General features: G+C 45.0%; 1 protein-coding gene across 1 annotated transcript in view; it reads left to right on the plus strand.

Annotated features, from left to right (window-relative positions):
- Positions 1–12500, plus strand: part of svild (supervillin d) — a gene marked incomplete in the record, with an annotated part of 80620 nt that overhangs the window by 54052 nt on the left and 14068 nt on the right. Inside the window, 10 exon segments of the mRNA XM_076298007.1 lie at positions 4104–4251; positions 4482–4565; positions 4907–4993; positions 6086–6260; positions 6874–7046; positions 8691–8846; positions 9247–9383; positions 9839–9986; positions 10418–10563; positions 11013–11188. Of these exon segments, the coding sequence (XP_076154122.1) occupies positions 4104–4251; positions 4482–4565; positions 4907–4993; positions 6086–6260; positions 6874–7046; positions 8691–8846; positions 9247–9383; positions 9839–9986; positions 10418–10563; positions 11013–11188 (1430 nt within the window).

A 12500-nucleotide genomic window follows, 5' to 3' on the forward strand; every position in this document is an offset into this window, starting at 1 on the left:
TGTGTGTGTGTGTGTGTGTGTGTGTGTGTGTGTGTGCTTGAGTAAATACCATTGACTCTGTGTGAAGTTTGAATATGTATGCTCACCTGCATTGATTTGTCATCTTCTTTAACCAACCAGTCTAGAACTTTCTCTCTTCCTTCTCTCTTCCTCCTTTACTCATGTGTTCAAATCAAAAAGGTATCAAAAGGTAACATACGATTAATGTAAATATTGTTCAACAATTTGTTCTCTCTTATCATACACAGTAACACGACACGCTTCTCTAAGATAGAACCGACTATACAGTTATGTGTGTTATGTGATATGATGATATGAGTTGGCCCGGGTTAGCCGACCGGGTCTTTAAGAGAACACTGTGACTCATGAATGTTTGCAGTGCTATTGTTTGGTTCTTGCTGGCTACGATCCAGCTGTTATTAGATGACTGTAAATAAACATGGCCTTGCTTTCTCACACGCACACATGTGCGCACGCACAAAACACACACACACACACACACACAAAACACACACACACACAAAACACACACATACTCATAAAATCACACATACACACACATATTAAATCACACACACACACACACACACGAGCGTGCTTGCACAGGCCTCTGTATTGAATGGAGTATTGTGTTGGTGTGGTGTTGTGTGACTACAAGAGGAAAGCTGCTCTTCCTGTGAGGCTCTGGGCCTGCTGCACCCTCCTGCTCCTTTGCTTTCTCTTTTTCTCTATCTCTCTCCTTTCTATTCTATCTCTCTTCTCTCTTTCTCCCTCTCCATCTCTCTATTTAATCTTGCGTTACATCTCTTGTTCCCTCTCTCTCTTCTTTCTCTCCTCTTTTCTCTCTCTTCCTGCTATTTTTCCTCTTACCTCTCTTTACTTGCCTCTCTCTTGCCCTCCCTCTTTCCTGCAGGTCCCCTTTGCTCCATATACTGCCTTTCACTGATTGGCTCTATTTTGGGAGAATTTTCATGTTCATAAACTGTGTGTTTGTGTGTGTGTTTGTGTTTTATTGTTTGTACGTGAGCAGGCATGTGTGTTTGCACTTAACTCAAACTCGACTGTGTGTGCCTGTGTGTACAAGTGTGGGCATGATCTATAGGCTACATATTATGTACGTAAGTGTGTATGTGTGTACACACACGTGCGTCACCACCTGAGGGACCGAAGCCTTTCATTATTTATCATCTGCTTTCACACACACAGCCATGGACATCAACCCTCGGAATTTACGAGACTTTTTTTTTCTTTCATTTTTTTGGTTTGGTTTGTCAGGGGACACCTGCGATCGCAGAGCACTCCAGATGTTGAAGGGACGTGCAAAGTCTGCAGGGGCCTTGGGGGCCATTTTAAAACACACACTAACTCACTCACACAGACACACACACACACGCACACACACACACGCAGAAAGCTCAACATCGTAACTCAATCTCTCCTCCTATGCTTTCCTCCTATGCTTTCCTGTGGGGCTTCCCAGCCTAGCTCATACATTGACTACTCTACCACGATAATAAATGACCTGATACGATTTCATTACAGTGGGGAGTCATTTATGAACTTTCTGACTCATTATACAACCACGGCAGGCATGTGTTGACGACCTTGTCATTTATCATCTCTATACTCTGCAGAGATTTTTTTGTCAGTGCTGCAGGCTCAATTGAGTCATCCTTTATATCTTTAATGTCTGTTCTGGTGTTCCACGGTCGGAATTTTGGGTAATGTTTAAAAATGGCGAACGGCTCCCGTTCCTCTCACAAGCTCCCACAACTCTTTCCCAGACATTTTTATTATTGTGTGTACCTTTTAAAAGTCTGTCTGAATGTATTCCTAAGCCATACAAATGTCATAGTTCATCTGAATTTGAAAGTAAGCCGTGGTTGAGGACTGGATTTCATCTGGTAATTCGCTTTGGTGAAGGCTTTCATCACCGCGTGAAAGCTGCATGCCCAGCTGCACAAAAAATACAGGTCTCCGACTCCTGACTCGCGCTGGGTTTACCTTTCAGCCCGTGAACCAAAACTCCCCCTTTGTCATGCTCTTAATTAAAATTCTCTCCGGAGAAAGTCACCGAACGGCAGGGGGAACTTGAATAAACGTCCGGCCTGTTTTCTCTCTTGGAGCAGGCTATCCTGGAGACGGTAAAATTCCTTGGAAGGACATTTGCAACGGTACGTCAGCGCCCGTTAGATTTACAATGGAAAGGAAGTCACGGCACAAGCACAAGAGGAAGACGGATGCCTCGTTTGTTACTTGGCCAGCGGAGCTGTGGCTGGTTTGTGTTGTGCCAAGACCCAGCGAGCTACATCGCAATGTGCCTTGTAGGGTTGTAGCGCTATTAATTATGTCTAGGCTCCCATTCGGAGCCACGCTTTGTGACTGTAATTATTTTTAATAGCTAAGTTGTTGGTGGCAAGACATCTAATAAATTGATCATTCAGCGCAGTTACAGATCTTTACCATTGCTTAGGAATATTTTTTTCTTCCCAAAATGTCACGATTATTTATTTCCATGGCGGGTGGGATTACCTCGTAAACATTGTTTCCCCTCTATTCCCGCGCGAGACTGTGTTTTTGCTTTTTCAACAAATTTCACTCTGTATTTTCCCAGCCTCGTCTTAAGAGAGTAAGTCGGGTTTCATTGCATCTTTTTTCTTCCGACACAGTCTGTCATGAGAGTTCAGAAAGAGGAAAGTTGGCCATGGTGATGTTCTAGCACCTGTGGATCTGTTCATAGCTTCGGCTACCTGCTCTCTCCCTCTCTTTCTCTTTTCTCTCTCTCTCTCTCTCTTTTCTCTCTCTCTCTCTCTCTCCCTGCACTATTGAACGTGATGAAATACTGTTGCTTTCTGCTTATCTTGTGTAATGGAATCAGCATGGTTGTTACACGCAGTTAAGAAGCTTTTCCAACATAAATATACTCCATGCTCATTGAAACAAAACTGTTTTTGGAGGAGAGTGACTTTTAAAGACAAATCACTTCTCCAACTCAGAAAAGCAGATCTCTTTAGTGTAGCAGCCCCATGCCCAACAATTCCTATCTATTGCATCGTTTCCCAACCTTGGAGTCGGGACCCCATGTGAGGTCGCCTGAAATTCAAATGGGGTTGCCTGAGATACTGGATATCTTACAATTGACCAGTGAATTACATTAAAATATGCAGACATTAAATAAAACCCCCATGTAATCAGATCCTTCATTACAATCTGGCAACATAAACTTAGACAGCCCACATTAGAGGCTTGATTGATGAACCATGCTTGATCAATGTTTCAGACAAAGTAGGAAAACAACCACACACATTAAGATAGCCAAACAAATTAGCTTGCTAGGACATTTGGGGAAAATGAAAGTCCCGCTCTCGACTGGCTGTTACAACAGCAATGTTGTGAATGAATAGGAATACACATGCACGCACGCGCACGCACACACACACACACACACACATAAAATCTCACACACACGCATGCACGCACGCATACACATATACACATATTCTGAATAGGAATCAGAATAGGGTTACCTGCCAAAAAAGGTTGGGAATCCCTGATCTATTGTCACCTCTTCCAGTGAATGTAGATACAGTTCAGATCAGTTCAACTGCATGCACAGCACACACATATTACATACATTACACATATTTACACTTCGATTTACACTTATTCAGTATCTGACTGACAATCTCTGTCTTGTTTGCACTCTCTCCCACTTCCTCAGTTCTTTTCTCAATTCCATTCAAAGACATTTTGTTGGCATGACTAATAAAGTTCTACCGCATTACCAACACAGTCGGGTTGAGTGGTGTAAGCTCACTGTACACGGGACATTCAGACAAAGGGGAGGAGGGGGGACAGTAACTAATATCATGGCAATGAGCCCATTTCACAGTGTCCAGGTGTCCGGCCTTGTTGATGTTAATGATGCCTTAATTGGCCCGGTCTTTCCTGTCGACTGTGCTGTTCCAGAGGAAGTTAGCTTCCACCAGTGCTGATATCTTATAAAATGGGCTAATTATCATCATCAAGCATTCTGATATTAACAGCAACAGTAAAAAAAACAAAACCAAAAGTGTCTCCCTCTCTCTCTCTCCCCCCTGCAGAAGTCTGCTGTGGAGGTGGAGCCGAAGATGTCTCTGGCCGACAGGATGAAGATCCTGCAGGAGAAGGAGGAAGCGTGGAAGTGCAGGGGCAAGGGGGCCGCCAACGACTCCATACAGTTCTCAGTCGCTGGCCGCATGGCAAAGAAAGGTGTGTGTGTTTGTGTGTGTGTGTGTGTGTGTGTGTGTGTGTGTGTGCTGATACCAGTGTGAACCATGAAAAAAACAATGTCATCCCAGAGAAAAAGATCTATTTATATGTATATTATCCTAAAGATCCAGATCCAGTGGCTTTCATGCACAAGATGAGTGTTCTTGACCTGGTCACACGCAGGAAGTGATCAACAAGCTTCCTGTTTATTGTGTTATCCTTCCCATCAGGCCTTGTCTCTCCCATATCGCCCAAAGATGATCCTCCGGTCCTCAAGAAATACACCTCAGGAACTCCTGTCAAGCCATTGGAAGGTGACATGATCACGGCACATATTTTATCACATTTTATTAATTTATTCTTTATTTGTTCTCTACATATCTTACCATACCAAGTGTTTCCGTGCTACTTATTAGAGATCAGCTTAGTCAAAATTGTGATGGGTGAGGCAGATGTACGCACTTCGAGGCTTTTGTTAATGAAGATGACGATAATGATGACGATGATGACGATAATGATGAAGATGATGACGATAATGATGGCGATGATGACGATAATGATGATGATGATGACTATAATGATGACGATAATGATGACGATGATTGGGAGGAGGTGGTGGGAGGAGAAGTATGACGGACATGTCTCCTCTTCACAGAAATCGCCAGTCGCCCTGACGTGGCGGTGGAGGGGGATAAGCGTCTGGACAAGCTGGAATCCTTCCTGGACAGACTGCATAGTAAAGGTAAACAGCCGTAGCTCCTACTGCCAACCCGTCACTGCAGTCCAGACACAATCATTCATCGTGCACAAACACACTTTCCCCAGCTAGTCTCACCCTCTAAAGCTGCTACATGTAGCCGCGCTAAGCGTAAGGATATTGTAGCGACTCTGAATGCATTATATGTCATTGCAGTGGCTTGATGATGATGTTCAAGGTCACACTAGAGGAGTTAAGTCTTTTTACCTACTGCTTCATGCTGACCTCTCTCTGGTTGTGCAATATTTAGGTTGCTGCATCTAAAGTTATGATTTTGGTTGGTACAAAGTATCGCAATGGCTTTGTGACTATGGTCGAGACAAGGTCATTGAAAAACATTTGACTTTGACTCAAACAGGGTTTGGCTCTTGTACCCATTTTGACCTCTATCTGACTGAGTCATAATTTTAGTTCCCTCTCTGACTGCCTCTCTGTGATGATAATCTAGTGGAGCTTTGAATCCAGTGAAGGACAAAGAGGACCCTGGCGTGTCTCCCTGCTGTGTTTCATCTAAATACACATTTGTTGGCATGACGGTTGACCTCAGTTTCCCTTTGCTTTATCTTCTAAATTTTGCACTTTGGCCTAATCCCACTTCTTAATTCAACAGCAGCATGGGAACCGCAGTGGGAATCCATAATGTTTAATCTTTTAAGCTTTGACCTTTGACAGGGGTTCATGTCTCTGTGGTTGGTCAGTTAGCGGATAGGGTTATGGCATTTGTTTTATGTTATGACCGTTTAGAGGGCTGTGAGCGTTAAGGTTTTGGCCTTTGTGCTCCTGGTGCAATACACTATGCAGTGAGCTAAACTAAACAACATACTCACACGCACACACACACACACATAGACACACACACACACACACGCACACACACACAGACACACATACAACAATGTTGTCATTTTTTGAGCTGACAACCTTGAAGTTGAGACCCTGATTTGGAGCTTCCCTTTGCATTCTCTCTAACGTTCAGCGATGGTTCCTGCAGGCAAATGCTTTTCGTTCAATAAGGCTGAGGACATTTCTAAAACTTTACGACTGTAGATTTAATGAGTTGCCTTTGATCTCCATCAGGCGTGGGCAAGGGAAGGTCCTCCACCATCGAGGTGACTGAGGAGAAGGAGAAGGAAGTCATGACGCTGGACGATGACGAGATGTTCGGACGCTTCTACAAGCCTGTGTCGCCCGGCTCCTCTGTCGCCATAGTTACCGAGCAGGACTTCAGTGTCATCAACACAGACTCACCCAAGTAAGACTCCTTTGGGTGGTCACTTCCACTCTCTCTGTTTTTTCTTAGTCTTCTCTCTTCTTCTCTTTCACTTCTTTCCCTTCTTCCCCTCTCCAGAATGTTCTCTCTTTCCAGTTTTTCTTTTGTTTTCATTGTTGTCTTCTCTATTCTTTTCTTATTTCTGTGTGTGTGTGTGTGTGTGTTTGTGTGTGTGTGTGATCCTTTTGTCATCTGTCACTGTGTCTTATCAGAGGCAGACAGTGCCTGGGTTCAGGAATCCACATAATGCTGTTGTGTCATCTTCTTATCTGTGACTGTCAAATATGTGAGCAGGAAGTGTGTCACACAGGAAAATATGTTTGTCTCTGTCATCTCTGAAATATGAGAGAGTGTCTTTGTCTGTTGGTGGCGGTGTGGGTGTTTTAAGTGTTATCGTGTAGCATGTATTTACAAGTATTTATTTTGGTTATGTGTGTGTGTGTGCGTAAGTTACATCCAGAAATTCAAAATCAAAGCCTTGTGGGTTGTCAGCGAATGTATTTTTGTGTATGTACAGTATGCATATATGTAAACGTATATGTAAATATGTCTGCTTCTGTGTGTGTGTGTGTGTGTGTGTGTGTGTGTCCTACAGACTGGCATCAGCCGTGGCTAAGCACAAGCGTGCGGTGCGTCCATCTCGGAACAACCCGTCGTCACGGAACCCTCTGCGAGCTCTGGCGGCGCGTGACGACTTGAGACAGACGTACACCGAGCAGCGGCTCAACATCGCTACCGTGGAAACCAAGAGGATCCAGATGGAGCGGAGTGAGTGAGACGGACAAAGCCAGATGCTCATGAACACACACACACACACACACACACACACACACACACACACACACACATCAACACACACACACACACACATCAACACACACACACATACATGAACAAGCGGAGTGAGTGAGACGGACGAGGCCAGATGCTTATGAACACACACACACACACGCACACATCAACACACACACACACATCAACACACACACACACACACACACACACACACACACACACACACACACACACACACACATCAACACACACACACACACACACACACATCAACACACATCAACACACACACACACACATACATCAACACACACACACACACACACACACACACACATCAACACACATCAACACACACACACACACACATACATCAACACACACACACACACACACACACACACACACACACACACACACACACATACACACACACACATACATGAACACATCAACACGCACACACACGTGCACACACACATCAACATTCACCCACACATACACACACACACACACATACACACACACGCACACACACATACACATACACATCAACACACACACAAGGTCATAAACATACCACCTCCATTTCATTTCCTGTGGAGAATTCTTCACAAACACACACACATTCCTTTCCTTTAGCTCTCACTCACACACAGGCACAACTTACACACAAACACACTGCATACACACACCCCACTGTGTATCAATACAAATCCTCTGGAATAACATGTGACGTTATGTTTTTTGCAGTGCGTTCACAAGTTCACACACAGAGTAACATTGCGGCAACATCCGCTCAGAGCCACATACACACACACACACACACACACACACATACACACACACACACACACACACACACACACACACACACTCATCATAGATCAGCACACTCAATTGAGTGTCAGATGGTGTACTGTAGTTATCAGATCTGTTGAGTGCTGAAGTTTCTCGAGGAGGTGAAAGCGTTCATGAATGATTCAAATGAGGCAGCTAGTTTGCCTCCATCCCAGTCAGCGCTCTACAGAGTGTCATTAAAGATTGATCAGGCAGGAAATCACTTCTGGAGGCGTCAGGAAGTCACACTCTTGGCCTTCAGAGATGGATCATCCTGGCCTTGCTTTCATCTCCCCTCCCCTTTTTCTCTGTGTTTTTCTTCTGGCATATCTGTCTTTTTGACAACTTTCTTTTTTTTTTAACACTTAAACACTTTCTTTAACACTTAAACATAACTCTCTCTTTCTTTTTATCTCTCTCTCTCTCTCATGCTTTATTAGCATGACTGTTTGGATACAGTGTTGCCAAAGCCAGTGTTACGGATAACACAGTAGAACTAACAAAAGAAAGAAAATAGACATACAGCAATGCGGGTATAACATGTGAACATAGAATAAACAAGTGTGTGTGTGTGTGTGTGTGTGTGTGTCTGTGTGTGTGTGTGTGTGTGTGTTTGTTTGCCTGGTGATATGCAGTTATGCATTTGTTCCTCTGTTATATGGTGTGGACATAGTTGGTGCAGAGTTACATTGCAGCCTTTTTTGGAGTCAACTTCTCTGTTTCAATACAATACATCAATCCTCTCTCTCTCTCTCTCTCTCTACCCTTTTCTCTCAGTGGCTAAGCATTCTAACCTGGCGGACGTTGCCTTGGCGGGTCTTGCCAGTAAGGAGAACTTCCGGAAGGTTAATCTGCGCAGTGTCAAATCCACAGAGGTGGTGACCAACAACAGCACACTGCCCTTCAACAAGCTCATGCTCATCCACATCAAAGGTGTGTGTGTGTGTGTGTGTGTGTTTATGACTGTGGATGATTTGGTAACCAGTTGGAGTGATGTAGTCTAAATGATGAATCAATTAGTTGGAACTAAAACTCAGACTAAACAGAGGTGAGGAAATATTTCAGAGGAAAAAACAATAGAGGTAAGATTACTCTGTAATTTTGTTGAAAGTAGACTTGTTCAGTATTGGAATGAATTTTGTTTCAATTTTGTTGTGTTATTATGTGCATACATGTTTATGTGCGTGTTAATGTGTGTGTGTGTGTGTGTGTGTGTGTGTGTGTGTGCAGGTCGTTTCAATTTTGTTGTGTTATTATGTGCATACATGTTTATGTGCGTGTTAATGTGTGTGTGTGTGTGTGTGTGCGTGTTTGTGTGTGTGTGTGTGCGCAGGTCGGAGGCACGTGCAGGTGCGTCTGGTGGAGTCCACGGCTCGCTCTCTAAACAGCGGTGATTGCTTCCTGCTCATCACCCCCAAACACTGCTTCCTGTGGATCGGAGAGTTTGCCAATGTCATCGAGAAGGCCAAGGCATGCACACACAACACTTGTACACACACACACACACACACACACACACACACACACACACACACACACACACACACACACACACACACACACACAGTGGTGTATCACCATCTCAGTATTCCCACTTAAAAATAGGCAAGGATACGTATTAACATTTGGGGTTGATCACAGTATATCCACTACAGCTAACTAGACTACACCACTGCACACACACACACACACACACACACACACACACACACACACACACACACACACACACACACACACACACATATGTACTAATGCCTACATAGGCATGCAAGCACAGACCCACCAAGACATACACACACACAGGTATAAGCATTTACAAACATATCTGAGGCATGAACATACGAAATTATGCATTTGTTTCTCCTGTTTCACTATCAAAACGGTGCGTGTGTGTGTGTGTGTGTGTGTCCTTCCGTCATCAGGGCTCAGAGATGGCTCAGTATGTGCAAGCTAAGCGTGACCTGGGCTGCAAGGCACCTCAGGTCACTGTGCTGGAGGAGGGCATCAACACAGACAGCCGCTCTTCCAAAGAGTTCTGGAACCTTCTCGGGGGAAAGTGCGAGTACAGAGGTAATGTGTGTGTGTGTGTGTGTGTGTGTGTGTGTGTGTGTGTGTGTGTGTGTGTGTGTGTGTGTGTGTGTGTGTGTGTGTGTGTGTGCATCATTTATTTGTTTGATGCCAACCCTCAAACATCCATAGAATATTTATATGTGTCTATATTATGTGTGTGTGTGGTGTGTGTGTTCATCATTTATTTGTTTGATTCCAGCCCTCAAACATCCATAGAATATGTATATGTGGCTATATTGTGTGTGTGGTGTGTGTGTGTGTGTGTTCATTTATTTGTTAGATGCCAACCCTCAAGCATCCATAGAATATTTATATGTGTCTATATTATGTGTGTGTGTGTGTGTGTGTGTGTGTGTGTGTGTGTGTGTGTGTGTGTGTGTGTGTGTGTGTGTGTGTGTGTGTGTGTGTGTGTGTGTGTGTGTGTGTGTCAGGAGCGGGCGAGCCAGATGAGGATGAGATGTATGAGAGCGGGGTGTTGGAGGCGACCGGTGTGTATCGTCTGGCGGAGGGGAAGTTGGTGCCACACGAGGAGGCCTGGGCATCAATCCCCAGTGTGACCATGCTCAACTCTAAAGAGGTGTGTGTGTGTGTGTGTGTGTCTGCATGCATACATATGTGTGTTGGTGTGTGTGTGTGTGTGTGTGTGTGTGTGTGTGCACGCGTGCTTGTGTGTGCATGCGTTATTTTGTGTGCATGAGTTATGCGTTATTTGTGTGTGTGTGTGTGTGTGTGTGTGTGCATATGTTTATTTTTGTGTGTGTGTGTGTGTGTGTGTGTGTGTGTGTGTGCATGCACGCACATGTGGGTGTCTGCTTTTAGTTAAGTACCATCTACATTCTCAGCCCTAAAGTAGAAGCTTCAGTGGCACAGCATGTATTAGTGTCTATTTTCTGTTAATGTGAACATGACTGTGTGTGTGTGTGTGTGTGTGTGTGTGTGTGTGTGTGTGTGTGTGTGTGTGTGTGTGTGTGTGTGTGTGTGTGTGTGTGTGTGTGTGTGTGTGTGTGTGTGTGTGTGTGTGTCCAGGTGCTGGTGTTTGACTTTGGCAGCGAGGTGTACGTGTGGCACGGGAAGGACGTGCCCCTGGGCGACCGGAAGGTGGCCGTCCAGCTGGCCAAGCAGCTCTACGGCGGCCCTTACGACTACTCCAGCTGCAGCTACAACCCCCTCGACCCCTCCCAAGCCAATCCGGACATGCCTCTGTGAGTCCGCCGGCCAATCAGTGGCTAGGAGCTTCCCTCTGCATGCGTGACGTCGCACACATGCACGCTAGAAGTCAAGTCATCATTTGTAGTCATCAGGAGCAACACGTGGGGCAAAACCAATTAGTGATTAATTTTCTTGCTACTAATGGCTTGTTCATGTTAGTTCAGCAGGTTTAGTTTAGCAGGTTAATTGGATTAGTGGATGTAACCTGTTGGCTTTGGCAGGCAGAGAGGTGTGTGTGTGGGAGTGAGCAGAGCTGGTAGTGTGTCAGCTGGGGAGGAAGGGCTTTGTCTCAGGGTATGGTGGAATGCTGCCTCCTAGTGGCCATATGAGGAATCTGTGCTTTCAGTTGTAGAGGAGAAGATTGTGTTGAGGGCTCCAATGGAGTTCAATTTCTGCGTGGATCCACTATGGCAGGAGCATATGTCCTATGTCCTAACAGGATGCGATGCGAGCAAACATTAGCGATAAAATCAATTTTTTTATTACATTGTTTTTAATGTAAGGAGTCCTGACGAGCAGCGTGATGCAACGCGACGTTTTGAGAGAACTTTTGTCGGACTCCCCGTTTCTATTTTGTTTCTGCAGCTTTCTGTTGCTCTGCTATTTTGAATGAGAAATATGACGCAATAGATGGATCTATTAGTCTAGACAGACATTTAGGGGGCAGCTGTGGCCTACTGGTTGCTCTGCTATTTTGAATGAGAAATATGACGCAATAGATGGGCATATTTAATAGATTCAGTCTAGACAGACATTTAGGGGGCAGCCGTGGCCTACTGGTTAGCGCCTCGGACTTGGAACCAGATGGTTGCCGGTTCGAACCCCGACCAGTAGGCCACGGCTGAAGTGCTCTTGAGCAAGGCATCTAACCCCTCACTGCTCCCCGAGCGCCGCTGTTGTTGCAGGCAGCTCACTGCGCCGGGATTAGTGTGTGCTTCACCTCACTGTGTGCAGTGTGTTTCACTAATTCACGGATTGGGATAAATGCAGAGACCAAATTTCCTTCACGGGATCAAAAGAGTATATATACTTATACTTATACTTATATATACTTATACAAGACAGTCGTTCACCCGGATCCGGTTGAGACATAGTGTTACACGCAGCTGACAATAAACACACCTTCACATATCCATTGTGCCCACTTTTAAACACCTGTATCCTGCCCCCACCAGCTCATTCAAACCACTCCTAGCTATTACTGTACAGTCAGGGATGGATTACTGCACGGGCCTACCGGGCCCAGCCCCAGGGGCCCAAGGGGTCAGGGGGCCCTGAAGCCCAAGCCTTTGCATGGAATCATTG

Source organism: Alosa pseudoharengus, unplaced genomic scaffold (assembly GCF_046254945.1).
Source record: "Alosa pseudoharengus isolate Yale_2024_CS ecotype anadromous, Long Island Sound unplaced genomic scaffold, YU_APseudo_1.1 YU_APseudo_1.1_scf_21, whole genome shotgun sequence".
In the NCBI taxonomy this organism is placed as follows: Eukaryota; Metazoa; Chordata; class Actinopteri; order Clupeiformes; family Clupeidae; genus Alosa; species Alosa pseudoharengus.